The sequence below is a fragment of the Schistocerca serialis genome, chromosome 7 (assembly GCF_023864345.2).
Source record: "Schistocerca serialis cubense isolate TAMUIC-IGC-003099 chromosome 7, iqSchSeri2.2, whole genome shotgun sequence".
Taxonomy (NCBI): Eukaryota; Metazoa; Arthropoda; class Insecta; order Orthoptera; family Acrididae; genus Schistocerca; species Schistocerca serialis.
Genome location: NC_064644.1, coordinates 113,925,166 through 113,943,863, shown reverse-complemented (window position 1 = coordinate 113,943,863; position 18,698 = coordinate 113,925,166). Strand labels below are relative to the sequence as shown.

At 42.6% G+C, this 18,698-nt stretch overlaps 1 protein-coding gene across 1 annotated transcript in view; it reads left to right on the top strand.

The window, feature by feature from the left end:
- The first annotated feature begins 5,714 nt into the window (after nucleotides 1–5,714).
- The window catches only part of LOC126412578 (beta-1,3-galactosyltransferase 5-like), a 242,578-nt gene continuing 229,594 nt past the window's right edge, over nucleotides 5,715–18,698 (top strand). The window contains exon 1 of the mRNA XM_050082228.1: nucleotides 5,715–5,821. Coding sequence (XP_049938185.1) covers nucleotides 5,767–5,821 — 55 coding nt within the window. The 5' untranslated portion in view covers nucleotides 5,715–5,766. The remainder of the gene's footprint in view (nucleotides 5,822–18,698) is intronic.

The window sequence follows — 18,698 nt, the reverse complement described above, 5'->3', positions numbered from 1 at the left end:
TTCACCGATGAGTGTCGCATATGCTTTCAACTAGACAATCGTCGTTTGGAGGCAACCCGGTCAGGCTGAACGCCTTAGACACACTGCCCAGCGAGTGCAGCAAGGTGGAGGTTCCCTGCTGTTTTGGGGTGGCATTATGTGGGGCCGACGTACGCCGCTATTGGTCATGGAAGTCGCCCTAAGGGCTGTACGATACGTGAATGCCATCCTCCGACCGATAGTGCAACCATATCGGCAGCATATTGGCGAGGCATTCGTCTTCATGGACGACAATTCGCGCCCCCATCGTGCACATCTTGTGAATGACTTCCAGCTTGTGCTCCAGACATGAACACTATCGAAGATGCCTGGGATGGATTGAATAGGGCTGTTTATGCACGACGTGACCCACCAACTAGTCTGAATAATCTACGCCAAATCTCCGTTGAGGAGCGGACAATCTGGACCAACATTGCCTTGATGAACGTGTGGATGGTATGCTACGACGAATACAGACATGCATTAATGCAAGAGGACATGCTACTGGAATGAGGTGCCGGTGTGTACAGCAATCTGGACCACTACCTGTGGTCTCGCTGTATGGTGGTACTATTTACTATGTATGGTTTTCATGAGCAATAAAAAGGGCGGAGGTGATGTTTATGTTGATCTCTATTCCGATTTTTACAGGTTCCGGAACTCTCGGAACGGAGGTGACGCAAAACTTATTTTGAAGTGTGTATAAGTAGATCAGACCTGACCTCTAAAAGGCAAATAACTTCACACGTGGATTACAAGTCCCCTCCACCGTTTTTGCTTATATCCGCCAAATGCACATTTCGCTCCATTTCTCAGGCGATTAAAAACGTCAAAACCTTCGGTAAAACAGGACATTTGCTTCAGCACCCGCTCGGCACCGTCAGCAGCAAGGAAATCCGCTGCTGTATATAACGAGCTGTGCAGGCGGCAGCCGTGTGAACCACGCGCACAGTTACCACATAAACCGTGTAAGCGGTAGCGTACATACTTCGGACGATGGTCGGCGAATTTCAGGTCAGTTTGTTTGAATCACTTTTATCGAATCACATGACGTTCCCAAACGAAAATAATTATTGTGTGAAATTTGTAAGTTTAGAGCAAGAAAGTAGGAGTTTGTGGCATCCTGAGTATAAGATAGCAATAGACACTGTCTTAGAATATGTGGTCTGAATTAGCTACTTTATTGGAAATCACAAGAATCGACCATAATAAAAATTTAGTGATAATTAATTCAACGCTACATAATGCACGTTCTGTGATTGTCTAGCCAGTTCAGCCACGTATCTATGCGTAAAATGAACCATACCAAGCAGTCAGAATCTGTGTAGGAAAATTTAGACCGAGATAATAACCCTGAAAAATCATGTGTTCTGATGAGATCGAAAGCGCATGTCAATTTCGATGTTTAAAGTTACGATTATGGATCTTTTTCGGGTTGTGATAGGTGGGCATTAGCTCTCTACGAATTATTGCTACTTACTCCTGGTGTTACGCTAGTAGCGTAGGAATTCTGTTATATGAGTACTTTGCAAATATTATGTACGTGTTCCCACTTTTCAATGCTTTAGGTTTTCAAACTATCTTATTCTAAAATTTATGTTTGAAAGACAGTCGAAACAAGGTCGCAGGAGTAGACGAGATTCCAATTCCGTAGACAGCAGGTGCTGACAGGTGTGAATATTACGTAACTATCAGTTTAATAAGTTATGGTTGCAAAATACTAACGCGAATTCTTTGCAGAAGAATGGAAAAACTGGTAAAAGCTGACCTCGGGGGAGGTCAGTTTGGATTTGGAGGAACATAGGAACACACCAGACAATACTGACCCTACGTCTTTTATTAGAAGATAGGTTAAGGGAAGGCAAAACTACGTTTATAGCATTTGTAGATTTACAGAAAGCTTTTGACAATGTTAACTGGAATACTCTATTTGAAATTCTGAAGGTAGGAGGGGTAAAAAATTGGAAATGAAAGGCTATTTACAACTTGTACAGAAGCCAGGTGGCTGTTGTAAGAGTCGAGGGGCATGAAACGGAGCAGTGATTGAGAAGGGAGTGAGACAGGGTTGTAGGCCTATCCCCGATGCCAATCAATCTGTACACTGAGCACGCTGTAACGAAAAACAAAGAAAAATTTGGAGTAGGAATTAAAGTTCGGGGAGAAGAAATTTAAAAGCTTGAGGTTTGCCAATGACATAGTAATTCCGTCAGAGACAGCAAAGAGCTTGAAAGTGCAACTGAACGGAATGGAGGGTGCATTGACAGCAGGATATAAAATTAGCATCAACAAAAGCAAAGCAAGGATAATGAAATGTAGTCGAATTAAATTAGTCAATGCTCAGAGAATTATATTAGGAAATGAGACACATAAAATAGTAGGAAACTTTTACTATTTGAGGAGCAAAATACCTGACGATGGCCGAAACAGACAGGATACAAAATGTAGACTGGCAATGTCAAGAAGAGCATTTCTGAAGAAGAGAAATTTGTTACCGTCAAACATAGATTTAAGTGTTATGAAATATTTTCTGGAAGTATTTGTATGGAGCATAGCTAATGTATATATGGAAGGGAAACATGGGCAATAAAGAGTTTAGACAAGAAGAAAATATAAGCTTCTGAAATTTGTTGCTACAGAGGAATGCTGAAGATTAGTTTGGGCATATCACGTAACTAATGGGGAGATACTGAATACAGTTGGGAAGAAAAGGAATTTGTGATACAAGTGGGACTGGTTGTTAGGACACATTCTGAGCGGTCACCAGTTTAGCATTGGAGTAAAGTGTGGGGGGGGGGGGGGTAAAATCGTAGAGGGAGACCAAGTGATGAAGACAGCGAGCAGAGTCAGAAAGCTGTAAGTTGCAGTAGCTACTCGGAGATGAAGAGGCTTGGACAGAATAGAGCAGCATGGAGAATTGCGTCAAACCAATTTTTTGGACTGAAGACCACAACAACAAGAACCATCAAACATATTCTGAATGACAGACAGTGACGTTAACTGACATTCGTTTGTTTTGCTTAATATATGTGAAGTTGTGTTGAGTGTTTATAGTCCTGCTTTTCACTGTCACCAGCAATTACCTGAATTATATAATGCATGCAATGTTTTCCTCTTCACCTCATATGTTCGTAAAACTTGTCTGGTTATTCCAGTAACTGAGGAAAGAGTATACAGCACTCGCCACTTTAGAACAGATTCCAACCTACTTGATGGAATATGTTCTGACATCCATGTTGCCGCCATAAACTGACGTAGTAGATCGGACGCACTGCGACCAAGCTGTCGGCCGCCCGCAGCGCTTAAGCTGTCTGTGATGATGATGATGATGATGATGATGTTTGGTTTGTGGGGCGCTCAACTGTGGGGTCATCAACGCTCGTACAAAGTCCCAATTTTTACATAGTCCAATTTGTTACACAATCCAATCTAGCCACTGTCAGAATGATGATTATAATGATGATTCATTCTTTTGGCACCCACCTACATAGGGAGAAATGATCATCACGATAAAATAAGAGAAATCAGGGCTCGCACAGAAAAATTTAAGTGCTCGTTTTTCTCGCGTGCCGTTCGAGAGTGGAACGGTTGAGAGACAGCATGAAGGTGGTTCATTGAACCCTCTGCCAGGCACTTCATTGTGAATAGCAGAGTAATCACGTAGATGTAGGACAACACAAACACCCAGTTCCCAAACAGAAAATCCCCAACCCGGGCGGGAATCGAACTGGGGACACCGTGATCCAGAGGCAGCAACGCTAGCACTTTTTTTTTTGTTAATCTCATTTTGTTCGTTGCAAGACACCCGTTTCAGTTCTTTGTTGATCCCTTAACTCAGTTTTTTTATTACAGAGGGCAGCTAACCCTCTGACCGAACACGCTGAGCTACCGTGCCGGCACCAGACCACGACCTGCGGCCTTCAAGACGTGTTCACAGTGCGACTGACAGTGGTTGCCACACGCCGTCACCAGAGGTCACCCGATAACATCGGCTGACAGCTTGGTCTGGGTGCGTCCGATTTCCTTCGTCAGAGATATCAAAGAGGTTAGATTTTAGCCTCCTCGGGCAGGGTGGATGCTGTGCCGCCTCTGTATTCTAGTGTGAGAGCTGCACCGTGGCTTTTGCTATTGAAAAGGAAGCCGCGCGGAGTCAGGGAGTGATGACAACAGCAGTTTGGTCCCTTAGGAACGCACACGCATTTGAACATTTTTGGAAAAGTAAAACAATGGCCTTGTGATTATATATATATATATATATATATATATATATGACAGTTTATCCATTCGTGGGATCGATGATATTGGCGATTTTTGCCTATCATCGACCTTGATGCTGATAAGATACCGATTACAGGGATTCCAAGACTTCCGAGAACGTTTTAATTTCAATCTGAAAGTTGGATAACAAACCACAAGAAATTTTTGTTTGTGATATAATTGCAAATTAACTATTTCGGATTTTTTTCCTTTACTTTTATTGTGAAACCTTGCTTCTTGCCAAATTTCATGATTCCAGGTCAACGAAAAATGCCCAGATGAGTGGGTTTTCGAGTGTCAAAATGTGTAACATAAATGGCCGTATCTTTTGACTGAACTGATTAGAAGCTTAAAAGTTTTACGCCGCCTTAATATGTGACATACATTTGAACTTGATAAAAAGCGATTCTATGCAAACTTTTTTTTTTTCCAGTTCGAGGTAAAAAACTCTAATAAGACCCGTAACGCACGTAAAGGAGCTATATCTGTTGCGAAAGGAACGTCACGAATCCTGTACACACTTTCCACAGTTAGTGGAATAATCACACAGGATTTACAAATATATGACATGAAGAGAGAAACGTTCCATTACGTACTCGAGAGGATTCGCGATGACCTAAAGCAAGATTGCGAACGCTTTGCAAAACTTCCAATAAATTCAGTACGATAGACATGTGCCAGTTAACCTTCAATGAGTGTCATTCAGTATACATGTGAAATATAAAATATAAATGTTAGATTAAGGTACTCTGAGCACCCGGAGCACTGAAAAGCGGAAAAACATATACTACATTTGCAAACCACCCCACGTAACAGGATCACCACCCTACTAGCATAAAAACGGCACTAAGAAGCAATAATTATTTGTAAACAGCTAATGCCAACCTGTCAAAACGCAAAAAGGATTCACTATCGTAACTTTAAGCATAACATACGCCACTCTTCTCATTTGAATAACTTATTTTTTGAGGTTATAATTTACGCCTAAAATTTCCGATAACTATTTTTGCCTACTTGTGGTTTCCACTAAAGCTGTAATTTCACTCCCGAGCTATATGCCCGATATGATATTTTTCATCCTCAGTATGCCACATACTCCTTTCTTGGACTAAACTTACCAGGTTATCACAGTCCATGTCACGTCGAACAAAGAAAACAAACCGATTTGAATTTCACCACCGATTGTCGTCCGAAGTCTGCACGTTGGGGCGGTGAGATGTCTAAATTGTGGAGGTGCGCGTCGCGGCGTACTGATCTGAACGGATCGGCGAAATCCACCGACGCCGTGCCACTGTAGAAACGCTACTGAAAGTTGCTCGAGACTTGCACGGAGCCACGTCAGTGTGCAGGAAGCGTGAGAGAGGCACTGCGCATGCGCGGCGGCAGCGGGTTGCGGAGGGGAGTGCGCCGGGCCGCGAAGTTCGAAACTTCCGCCTGGTTCGGCAGTATGCGGCGTGCAGTCGCTGGTGACGGAGGGGGAGGTTCCACGTCGGGATGCGGCTGCAGTGGCGGCGCGGCGCTTGGCGGATGCCGGCGGTGGCATTCGCAGGTGAGTTGCGCAACTGAGCAAGCAAAGCAATGTGCGCGGCATGGAACAGGCGCTGTGCCGAAGGTAGGCTTTTGGAACCAGTAGGATAGGCGTCACTAGCGTCTGTTCATCGCAGTATTCATACGGATTTAAACATTCCGCTACGCTTGCCGTTACTTTGTGTCCTGCGGCACATCTTCAGTTTAGCGCGCTCTCACATGTGGTTATTACGACACATTTATGCTGCAGCTTTGCAGCGATTACATCGCGATGTTGTTGTTTTTGTTGTCGTCGTCGTCTTCTTCTTAACGTTTAAAGACTCCTGAAGCGAAGTAGATGTTGCTGAGACGATTAATATAAATTTAAGACACATGGGGTCGCAAATGATAGGAAATACCTCAAAAGTGGGCGACAAATGCTGCACATATGACGTCACGACATGACGTATCTCGCCGCATGTGCAGCAGTTGAGCCTATCAGTCTGTCGCACCTTATCGCCCCAGCCCAACCCACGTCAAGTATTCCCGCCGGCGTGGCTCTGGACCCACGTGCGCGATTTCAGCACGTGGGACTCAGGGTTCAAATCTTGCGTCTGGAAGGTATTATGTCTGTCATTGAGTTAGACATTTGTTTACATTGAGCTGAGACATTACTTTATTCGCCGGAGTCGCGGCCTCCGCTGGTACAGTAAACAAAAACCTACAGTGTCGATTCACAATAAGTATAAGCTTCCGAACTGTTACCACTAAATGACCAACGTTTTCTTTACTAAATAATGTATAAACAAAAAATGGGACGAAAGGAAAGAACCATAAAATAACAGCTTCTACTTGGTTACAGCAAGGGCAATAATTCTGTAACTTTTACGTTTACAATAGGTAACATTTACAAAAGGTGTTCGAAATTTTGTTGCTCGGATGTAAATACTGCATCGCTCAGTCATTCCTTCACCCTCAATCCCGACTGCTGCACATTCGGCGACTTCAACTGGTGCGTCAAATGTTCAACTTTTTTATCCACTTTTGGGGTATTTATCGGCATTTGCGACCCCCGCCCCCCGCCAAATGTCTTAAATTACTTGCCTCAGGGGCATCTATGTCGCTTCGGGGTTTTTTTAAACTTTAATAAGAAACACCGTGTATATTTGAAAACTGTCATATTACCGCCTTGGGCTGCTGGTAAAATACTTTATACTACCAGTTTGTGGTCTGATCAACAGGTTCATATATACAAAATAAAACAATACATACGTAACATTAAAGGTTTAAACTATCACGAATTTGTTAACTGAGGTAAATGTTAACAACACACCCATAATGGAATGTCACGTTCTCACATAAAGGTGTTCATACCATCATGTTAGGCGAAACATAAAATAGTTATCGTCAGATACTACAACCATGAATAATACATTACATTTCTCTTAAATTCTGTACCTCTGCTGCAACCTACAACCATTTGAACACGCTTACGGTCGCATTTAACCTGCAGCTGCAGTATGCTTCTGTCCCCGTCGCTGGAATCAAACCCCGTATAGGGGAGTTTGCTGCAGCTATAGTATTAATGTATAGTAACAATCGTTAAGGAGAACGTCAGTTCGCTGTGTGTGATTCGTAAAACCTATGAGAAGCAGGACAAACACTACACCACCATATTCCATTTAATAAATTTTTAACGACAATGAAATAAAACACAAACTCCGTAAGATGCTACTCAGTGCATCAAAGAAAAGGCTGAAATCACAGGGGAGAATGACCAGCAGGACAATCTGTCGCAATCATGAGATAATTCATCTGCTTAAGACATCTGTAATCTAAAAGTGTATTATCGAAGTTTTGAGTTCTTTCCGCGTACGTCATACGCTCGCCGCAGAAACTCCAGTAATCCCCAATGTTATTTCTGAACTTGGTCGTTTTGGTAGGGCCAATTTTTTCCAGTCTGGTTTTCGTTGGGTTTTAGCGGTTTAACCCACCCATGTTCCAGTGCCGAAAACTAAGAAACTTTACTTCTTTTCACACCGTATACAAACGAAATGATGAAATGAACCCAACTCAACATGATCCTGTTGGCGGGACAGAAAATGTGACTGTTAGATGAGACTTGACACAAGAATGATTAGCAATAAGCAGTGAATTCTTTCAGTGATTTACCGTACCTCGCTGTCGTTTACTCTAGAATAACGACGAAATAAGTAACATATGTAAGATACATTTCCAGCGGCGTCATATCCGGTGTAGTTGCTTTGAACCCGACGGCCAATCGTTGGGCGGGCGTTTGTTTACATTGATGGGATGCACACGTAATTGCATGCTTGACAAGCAGGCGTGGGCAAGCATGCTTGCGCAAGCAGGCACAAATTCGTCACGTCTCCACATCATTGAAGCACACTTGTATAAGCACCAATTTGTTTAGCAGAAAATGCCAAGCTCAGACTACGACGCGCTGGCTTTTGGAGCCATTTTGCCTGTCACGAAAAACAAAAAAGAAAAGGTTTCGTGTGGAGTAAAGAGTGATTAGACACGATGATATTAGTCCCATATTAACTATTTGCGCTAGACACGCTACGGAAACTAACAGTATAGATGCTTTTTCTTCTCTTTTCCTCCATGTAACACTATGTTCTTCTACTTGTTGTACATTACAGTACAACCTTCGTACAGGATGTAATTTAGCGGAATGCTCACACAAGCATCACGCCCAAGCATGCACAATCGAAATTCAATCTATCAAGCTGTGTGTACAATCTTAATGCTTCCGTCAGTTTATTCTAGCGGCGCTCAAACATGCTTTCGCTAGCAAGTTTGTGCAAGAGTGCGTGTCAAGCATGTAGTTACCGTGTGTATCTACCTTCAGGCTTAAGAGATGAAGTATGGGCTTAGACAGTTCGTCCGCGTACCACGGCCCCCGTATTCGTACAGGGGTCTGAATTTACGCATAGACCCAAGCCGAGATCGGAGCTTTTATTTTCGGTACTGTTACAAAAAGAGAAACATGCATGTAATTTGCAAAAACTGGTTGGCAAATCAACACTATCTCTAATATGGCTTTTAGTTCTGTATTCACTGGAGGGCGATTAAGGCTAGTCTATACCGGGCCTCATTGTTGCAACTCTTTGTAGCGCGGGTGAATTGAGTCTGAATCTGCACTGCTGCGATTCAAACCTGCAACAATGCAGGCAGAGTTTGGCTCTAGCAAAACCAAGATTCGGTAGTTTTGGCACAGGGTATGAACGCTGTAGTAAATAGTGGGATTACAGGCAGTACTGGCAGGGAGAGAAACATAAAAGAATGTGTGAGAGAGGAGCTAGGGACCGACTACTCCTCTTCGTTTTGCACATACTTAGAACCGCACATCTTTCAGTGTTATACTATTGTGTATTTTATATCCTTACAAAATATAAATTGCAATAATTTTATAAGTAATAAAAATTAATCGGTCGCTTAACTTCAACGCTTCATCAAAGAAATAACTTTGGATACAAGCACAGTTTATACACAAAAAGTTAAAAAATTACAATTATTGTTGTTTTGAACTCAATAGAACGTTATCCATCGCGATCAAAGGCAAGTTTCCTGTTATTATTGATAAGAGTAAAAGTTATTTATTAATAACCGAACAATGTTCTATATGAGCTCGACAAAATATTGACGCGATCTTTGCTATGTTCTTGTTTTGCTCCCTTTTTATTTTTATATGTTTTTGAGGAAATTGAATTTCCAACGCTCTGTGATAAATCTGTAATTTCTTTTTACCATAACATCCCTCTGATTCACATTACAAATCAATGCTTTTCGAATAAAACATGAATTAAACATTGGTAGTTTCAGTTTTGCTATAAATACTGTATATTTTTAAGTAACATACAGGAGGATAACTATGTAGTACAAGAACGTTCAATTGGTTACATGGCCGTGTGTATATCCTCACTCCGTTTCTAGACTGTTCACCGCTTCCTGTTTCTAGGGGAATATCTAGAAAGACGCTGATCGCACACGCAGAGTGATTGAAATGTAACGACCGATAGCTGTGCAACAGACCTAACGTACAGGTAACGCGTTTACGATCTTAACTGACCAAGGCTACTAGGAAAATTGTAATCTACGGTGGCCTACGGTAGTTTTACCATTCTAATTGAGGGTGTAAAGTGACACAATATTGACACAATGTTCGAATCCCATCCAAACGACATTGTCTGAAGCAACATTGCAAATGCGGAAATGTTAGACACGGAAGTTGGCTCGACGTGAACATAATAAATTAGAGGGAAGTAGAAAGAGTGGGACTTCCCCTAAAACTTGGTATGATTTGGGTATGAAACTTTTCTCCTATCAGTCAACTGAGAGATATTCGTAGCGTTGTTGTAGAATATATGGTAAGATAATACAAAATTAAAAACTGTCATGAACTTAAAATCACATTTCTTTACAAAAAACAGAATAAGGATTAGAAAAATGTAGCGTATCTTTTACAATCATGTAGCCTGCCAAGGCACTGAATCTTCAGACGGCACAAATTAATCTCTACAGTCAATACTGATCTCCTGCACTTCATTTGGAGATCTCCTCGGTACAGTTCGTAGTCCCAGAAGTTGTGATTCTTGCTGTTCTAATTTCCGCGCTCCAAGTATAAAGTTCCCATCAGAATCTCCCCCGTCAAAAGCGCCAGGTGGAGTGTAATTTGTTTCTGAATGCCATCGTAAAAAATTACGAAAACAGATACTTGCAAGAACCAGTTTCCACTTTACTGTGATAGAGTGCAATAGGTTTTAGTAAAACCCGAAATTTCGCTCTCTATATCACAAAAACGTTTCCAATAATGCGGCGTGCATGACTTAGATGGTAACTGAATATACTGTCAGCACATGATACTGATCGTTTGTTGGAGCTACAGTATTGCTTCATCTGATAGGCAGGAATCGCATCATTAACTACAAACACGAACGGGACGAAGTTTTCTCTCCCTGGAAATGTGTGTTGAAGCAAACTCAATATTCCTTTGATTTTTTTCCGTGAAGTATTATATGTTTAGACTCAGTCATCAGAAGTTCTTCCTTGGCACCCCATATCCATGCATAAGAAATTGTAATTGGCATCAGCTGCAGCAGGCATAACAATGCTGAAGAACGCCTTGTGATTAAAAAAAAAAATTCACTGTGTTCTGGAACCAATCTGTTTAGAAGTAGAAGCGAAACTGATAGATCTGCGTAGGCTAGTTCCCGACACATTTCAAGCAAAACCGCCCCTTGTAATGTGGACAAGACCCTTTGTAGCGGGGCTGTCCCTGAACAGATGGAGGCATTGAATTGAGCTAGCCAATGTAGCGTGGCTACGTTGGTCCCGTGTACACTACACTTTGATTCCACTGGTCGCAGCTGCTGCATAGTCGTACTTCGCTTCGATTCGTGTAATAGGTGACATAGCTTTAGTCGTCAGTTTTCACCAGTGCGCGTCTTAGCCATTCTTTAAGTAATCCGTGAAAATGATGGGCGGCGTGAAGAAGCTAAGTGGGAAACGTGCTAAAACGATTTGCTCAATGTTTTTCCAAGCATGAAAATGCAGTTTTGAATCCCCCGATCGGTAATAGTAATATTAAGTCAAGGTGAAATAATTGATGGGAGTCGCCATATGTTGCTTTGTCGGTACGCCTGCAGACTGATGTCAATGCCCGACCACCCGTCATATTTCTCCTTCTTTGACGACTCTTTCGACCTCTAATACGGGCTGTATGTCTCTGCCCTGTTACCTCCTACAGTTAGCTTTCGTCGCCTGCTTCAGCGACTTGATTTAATCCTCCCTACGACTTTTCGATTAGGTGAGAGCCCGACGCTACCTTGCCTCCAGGCTTATGTTTCGCGTTCACCTTGAACTCAGCTCGCTCCCAAAGGAGAGGACCGCGGATCCCATTTACCGCTCGAGGTTTGTCGAACTTCGTTCGAGGCTCGCTAATAATGTCTTTATTTACGCAGATGGCTTCAAGACTACTACTGGCGTCGGATGTGCCTTTGTCGTTGGGGATGATACCTTTCAATACCGGCTCCTTGACCAGTGTTCAAGCTTTACAGCTGAGCTTTTTGCTCTCTATCAGGCTCTTCAGTATATCCGCCGCCATCGTCATTCTCCCTATACCATCTGCTCTGATTCTTTGAGCGCTATTCAGAGTCTCCGTAACCCATATTCGGACCACTCCCTCGTGTGGTGTGCCTGGCAACGAAGCTGTTGATGCTGCGGCCAAGGCTGCTGTCCTGCTTCGGACAGCTTCCTTTTGTGTCTCATCAACTGATGTTAGTGGGGTTCTTTGTCGGCGCGTTTCATAATTGTGCCATGAGGCTTGGTCCTCTCTATGAAAATAAGCTTAGGGCCATCAAACCGATCCCGACGGCCTGGACGACCACCTCGCGCCCTTCCCGATGACAGGTCATTTTGGCCAGGTTGCGGATTGGGCATTGCCGATTTAGCCACCGCTACCCGTTGTCCGGTGACCCCGCCCCGCAGTGCCCCTGTGGTTATCCATCGACGGTGCGCCATATTTTATTGTCCTGTCCCCGTTTTATTCACCCTCGTGTTGCCCTGTGTCTGCCGTCTACCTTACAGGAACTTTTAGCTGATGACGCTCGAGCAGCTGCTCGTATCCTTAGTTTTATTACATTGACGGACTTGTACAAAAAGATCTAACTCTTTTGTTTATCTGCGTCTTTGTAAGTACTTTCTGGTGTTGCCCCCTTGTGGTTTTCTACGCTATTAGTGCACTAACGTTTGTGACTGGGCGCTAATGACCTTAGTAGTTGAGCGCCCTAAACTAAACAAAACAAAACAAAAATTGATGGGAGTGAAATGTCTGATGGGCAGTGATGGTAAAGTTAGGAGTGGAAATCATACTGTTGTTATCGGTTCTGATTTTGTAAAGGTCTTATGGTAGCATGGAGATATCTGCAAATGAAGAAACAGCAGGAACCGACACCCCGACTCTGTGAAGAATCCAACTCTCATGTACAAACAGTTTCAAACGCCTAATTACTTAAAAATCAGGTAATATGTTAAGTATGTGTCTTTATGCATGTAAAACGTTTATTGGTCGAAGATCTAAGATACTAATTGTGTTAGTTTCATCAGGTTCGGATTTTTCACTCAGAGTAATGAAAAAGTTGAAAAGAATTTTTTTTCACGCATGCCAGTGTTTTATGTCATATGCCCTGAACTAATTTTGCAAGTACATCTAGTGGTATACGTCTGCAAAAGTGTTGCGAATAGTTACTAGAACGTCGTGGTAGATGCTGAAGTGTTATTGCATGAACAACGAAACTGTTGTAAGCGATAAAGTTTCTCCTTTTTATTGGTTTGTGGGAGGTGTCAGCGAGATAATTTCTAAAAGATTGAAGTGATCTCTCTCATTCTAAAATACTGAAGGAATAGAGTTGAGGCAAGACGTAAATAGGCACAGTTTCTGATATTAATACTTATTGTGTTAAACCATTAACGTAAAATTGTATCTGTTATTGAATAGATTGAAAGTATTTTAAATTTTTATATTTGCGGTATCGGCCGCACTTTTAAATACGAGCGCCACCAGTCATGCCGCCGTGTTTCCTACAGCCGCCACCGCGGCACGAAGGCGCTGCCATGAACGACTACGTCGCAGCCAATCACATGCAAGCATCCCCTCTCCGGAGCTCCAGTGGCAGGTGTACTTCCGCGCGAAGTTTCATGCACTGACCCCATTTTGTGTGTTGAATAACTCAGGACTCTATATTTTCCGAATAGGCACTGTATTGAAGGGTGACATTTATAAATCTTTTGTAACAGTATATATTTCTGCATTCAAATCTGTTAGCGACTGACGCTGCAACTTCAGCAACAAAGTTGTGTATTATTTTTACTATTTGATATTAGATGTAGAACCAATTAATAGCTGAATTCTCTGTTGATAAATAGCATCTGTTCTTCGCTCTTGTATCCGCTGAAGAAACAAACTACGTGCGAGGAAAACATAACAATATTGTCAGTAATTACATGAAATATTGAAAGTTAAATGTTGTTGTTCCTGCAAAAGGTTAGGGTCAACCTGCAGCTGGTACTGGATGAACTCTTCAATCGTATACCATAGTGATACAGTAGGGACAGAGCCAGTGACAAGCAAAGGTACGAAGTGCGTGTGGAGGAAAAACAACAAATGACACGTGGGGTGCAAGTACAAACGTGTACGTTCTCATAAAACTTTGGTTTCAGAGTGTGAAGCATTAAAAAGACACCCTGGTATCAGGAGCAATGGGTTTTTTAACACCCTGGTATCAGGAGCAATGGGTTTTTAATCAGCTCTACAAATATTGCACTACTTTGTGGGAGTTTCACCCTGCGGATGCGCCACACTGTCACAAGATTTTGCCAGCAAATATTCTGAACGCTTGGTCCCACAGACGCGTTCATGAACGAAAACAGTTGGTTGTGGCGGAGGAGGGGATGACGAAAGATCTCTGGCCGGTGGCACCACCGTCTGCAAATCAGAGCCTTCACATGGGGGCACAGTTTTATAATGCTCGAAAACGAAAACGAGGAGTGGCAAAAGGAGAATGAGCAGGTAAGTATAATCTAGAAAAGGGGATTCTGTTGGAGGTCACTAAGATTGAAATTGAGTGCAGGTGTATGAAAAGAAATTATGAGAGAATCGGAAGGACTGTCTCGAAGTACAGTTCCACGTGACTTAAGTTTCACTGGTACGAAGAGGCTCGTTTGTTGTGTTTGGCCACTGGTCAAGCCACGTCAGCCAACGCAACCAGCTGTGAGGATTGTACAAGGTGTAACTAAATTCCGCTTACTGACTTTGAGAACAGGTTCCTTACATAAACTGTGCGGCTGGTCCCGGCGGAGGTTAGTCCTCCCTCGGGGGTGTGTGTGTGTGTGTGTGTGTGTGTGTGTGTGTGTGTGTGTGTGTGTGTGTGTGTGTGTGTGTGTTTGTCCTTAGGATGATTTAGGTTGAGTAGTGTGTGTGCTTAGGGACTGATGACCTTAGCAGTTAAGTCCCATAAGATTTAACACACATTTGAACACACACCCTTACATCAAAATAAGAAAAAAGTCTAGTAAACATGTGCTCTAAAATGCATAAATTAAGAGATTCGAGCATTTAGTCCATAGTAGAGGTGTTTTACACGGTGACGAACTATACATTTTAGAACCCATGCTTGCTTGTTTTTTTTTCATATCTTGGTCCATACTACCTCCTCTTAAAATGTGGAAAGCAGGGAGCTTGCAGAACGACAGATGTTTTCAAAGCACCTAAGATCAAAAATTGCTCACGGCTCTTAAAGTATGTTAGACCTAATGTTTACTAGAAATTGTTTGCTTGCTTTGGCGTAAGGAACGTGTCCGCAGTCTGTAAAGGGAATTTCATTACATCTGTATTTTACCGTACGTTTCCTTTCTTGCAGCTTCGCAATGACCGGTGATGAAACAATAGGAAAATAAACAAGACACTGTTGCAAGTAATACGACAGGAATCCGGAAATAGGTTGACATGGAGACATGCGGACACACATGGTTCAAGGAAGGATTTACTTGGTTCCAAGGGATGGGTACCCTGCCCCTTTACCAACTCCTTTGCCCGTATCACCGTCCCTGAAGAGCTGAGTGAACGTCGTGTTGTCGAAACACAGCTCCCTGTGCTTACTTTGCTTCCGAACTTTGTAGGGTAACTATCAGTACGGAAGTTATTAAAACGACCAAGCGTAGGCCATCCGCACAATGGTGGTTACGCATATCGTAAATTTAGGGAATCTATAGGTGTTCTAACATAGGTGTGCATACGCGAGAAGTCCTATCATTGGAAGGGGCAGACACGTTACGAAGACTGGAGAAGTGTTTTACGTGTCCGAACATTTCTGTGGAACACCTGACGACGCACAGTGGGCCAGAACCCTGGAAACCTGGCCAAAATTTCAAAATCTGCTCCAATATGGCCAAAAACTGGTATAATGGGGTTTCTGATCCTTCCGACTACGACTTGTCTTTCAAAACTGAAAATTGCAAAATGACGTATCCAAAATGGCGAAAAGAATCTAGAAAAAATTAATGATGTGGACAAAAATGTTTTCGGTGAACATTTATTATAGGTGAACAACGTTGCTTCCGCCGCTTTTTCTCGACGTTCGAGAAAATTTGTGGAAAAATTTACCAAAACTTTACGATTCAGAGTACTGGCGATCGCTGGACACTACTTTCTCCTATTTTTCCGGCAACGTACAAATCCCGCGGCGGCAGAACTGGGCGTCTTTTGAGGAGGTCCCTGGGCGGATCAAATTTTACTCTTGTTCATATGACCGGAATTATTAATCAGCCAGGTCGTGTGTCATTGATCGGAAAAGGTGGTGGTCAGAGAGAGCAATGTCTGGAGAATACGGTGGGTGGGGTAGGACTTCCAATTTGAACGTTTCCAAGGATGTTTTAACGGGTGTCGCGACAATGGGTCAAGGATTGTCGTGCTGCATAATCACGTTTACATGTGTATTGCTGTATTATTGCTGTTTGTATTTCAGCAATCGACTCAAAACCATAGATTGCTTTCGATAACGATCTCCTGTGATAGTTTCTGTTGGTTGCAGAAGCTTCGGAAACCCTTATTCCACCCCAATGCCGGACTCCGACGTCAAAATAGTTCTTGAAGCTTTGAAACCATTCTCTGCACGTTATTTAACTAATAGTAGCCTCACCGTAGATCTTACCCTACCCTTCTTTAGCTTCAGCGGTAGGTTTTTTTATGTTAATGCAGAAAATTAAAACTTCCCGTGAATGAAGAGTATTGGGCTCGTAAGATAACATATTCAATCTTGTATAACTTCATGATGTAATCGCAAATCGAATATCATTTTAATGGTGTTATTTTTACAAATGCTTAAATTTGTGCTATACTTGCGACCTACTACCTACGCCACAACTTGGCGCTATTGTTACCTATTGCAAAACGGCGGAAGCAAAGTAGTAGACGTAACAGTTTTAACGGTGAACTTTATTGCAAAACTGCCTCTGCTACTACCTTTATATCAGAAAACATATATTAGTTACAAATATTAGTCTTCTTAAGCCTCTTCCTCTTCTACTTCTTGTTCATCTTCATTTCCTCCTCCATCGTCTTCCTCACCGACGTTTGTACCTCACCATCCTCATCTTCAGAATTCTCGTAATCCTCTACAGCAGGTACCAAGGGGGCAACAGCGTCCAACGCAAAGTTCTGACTTTCCTCGGAGATAGTGTCCGCAAAGAAGAAATGTAGGGATGGGTATTCCCAGAAGTCTCCGGAACATGTCCATATTTTTCACAAGAGAAGACTTTCGGGGAAAGGTTAGGCGGTGTTGCCTACCTAACTTGTTAGGTGATTCCTGCGAATCTTCAGATAGCTGACTGACTGGCAGAATTGTAGTCATTATATTTTAATTTTGTGATAGTGTATTACCGATGTTGTAGATATAACAGCTGTATGCTTGCGTGTGTATGTGTGTTTTACTCGTGATTACTCATATTTTCAATTCTGTTTTCTCAGTGTAAATAACAGAGTTTAGAAACCGTCAAAGCCGGAGTTGCGGCTAGTCGCTGGATTTTGAGGCTGACCCGCGAAGATACTAGTACATACTTAATGATGGAATGAGGAAGGTGGAATTTTAGTGTCAAAAACTCATCTTTTTTTCGCTCTCATTTTACAATTTCTGTGCTTGCCTCCATCTAAAAAAAAAAAAAAAAATTAGGCCTGGTTTCACTGAACACAAATGTATCATCTAAACAACGCAGTACTTTCCTAGCTCGACGCGCGGCTCTCAAATGAATGCCGTCTCGGACCTGAAATTCAACCTGTGGAGGAAACACCTAGTGGCTTCTAAGACCTGGATTCCATAGTACCAACATTACCCTGGCCATCATATTAATTAAAACGCGTTAACTCCGAACTTTTATTTACGTACACTATTCAGGATTCTGGCCAACTGTGCGACGTAGCTACAGAAGTGTCGATGAAATGAGGTATCTTCATAATAATTGGTATGATTTTGTTACGTTGATGTCTCACTCAGGAAATATGGAGAGGGCCATGCGTTATCAGCAGTGATAAGCGCGGAAAAAACAAGAGCCCAAGAATACTTTTATCGTCATGACGGTAATAGATGACGGCAACACTTACTTTCTACAATACGATTAGACGAGACGATAATCATTTTTAGCAAGAGCAAAGGAAAAGCAAGCTTAAAAACGTCTTTCTATTATTTATTAATTTTTTTGGATGGAACATTTCACAGCTGCACTAAGCAGTGTGTACGTTTCTACATCTTACATGCAGACATAACATACTCGCTTATCGAAACAAACATTTACCGTCCCCCCTAATACGAAACACACAAGTGTTCGCCTGTTTCGTCTGATTAAACAATCAGTTTCTTAATGCTGTCCAGCAAAATAATGGTCTAAGTCTTCTAGTCTGAAACCAGGAAATGGCGTTGTCTGGCCTCCAAATAATGCTGGAATGGGGGTATATCCATCCACACGTATCATCTGCGACGTCCCCTCTCCGCCGCGTGCTGGTGTTGCCGACGCCGTGGAGCTGCTACTGCTGAGACTCGGTCGGTGGGGTCGAGAAGCGATGTGCGATGATGGATGTCAGCGTCGGTTAACGAGAGACAAGATCTGAAAAAGCTCTTAAGAAAGCGTTCCTCGCGTAGTGATTAAAGTTTGATTGCGAGTCCGCACAGTTTCATTATTAATGCGAACTGCGCACTCTGATTCTCTCTTATGGTTTGAAATTGAATTATGTGCCCTACTTGAAGCTAACTAACCTAAGGACATCACACACATCCATGCCCGAGGCAGGATTCGAACCTGCGACCGTAGCAGTCACGCGTTTCCGGACTTCAGCGCCTAGAACCGCT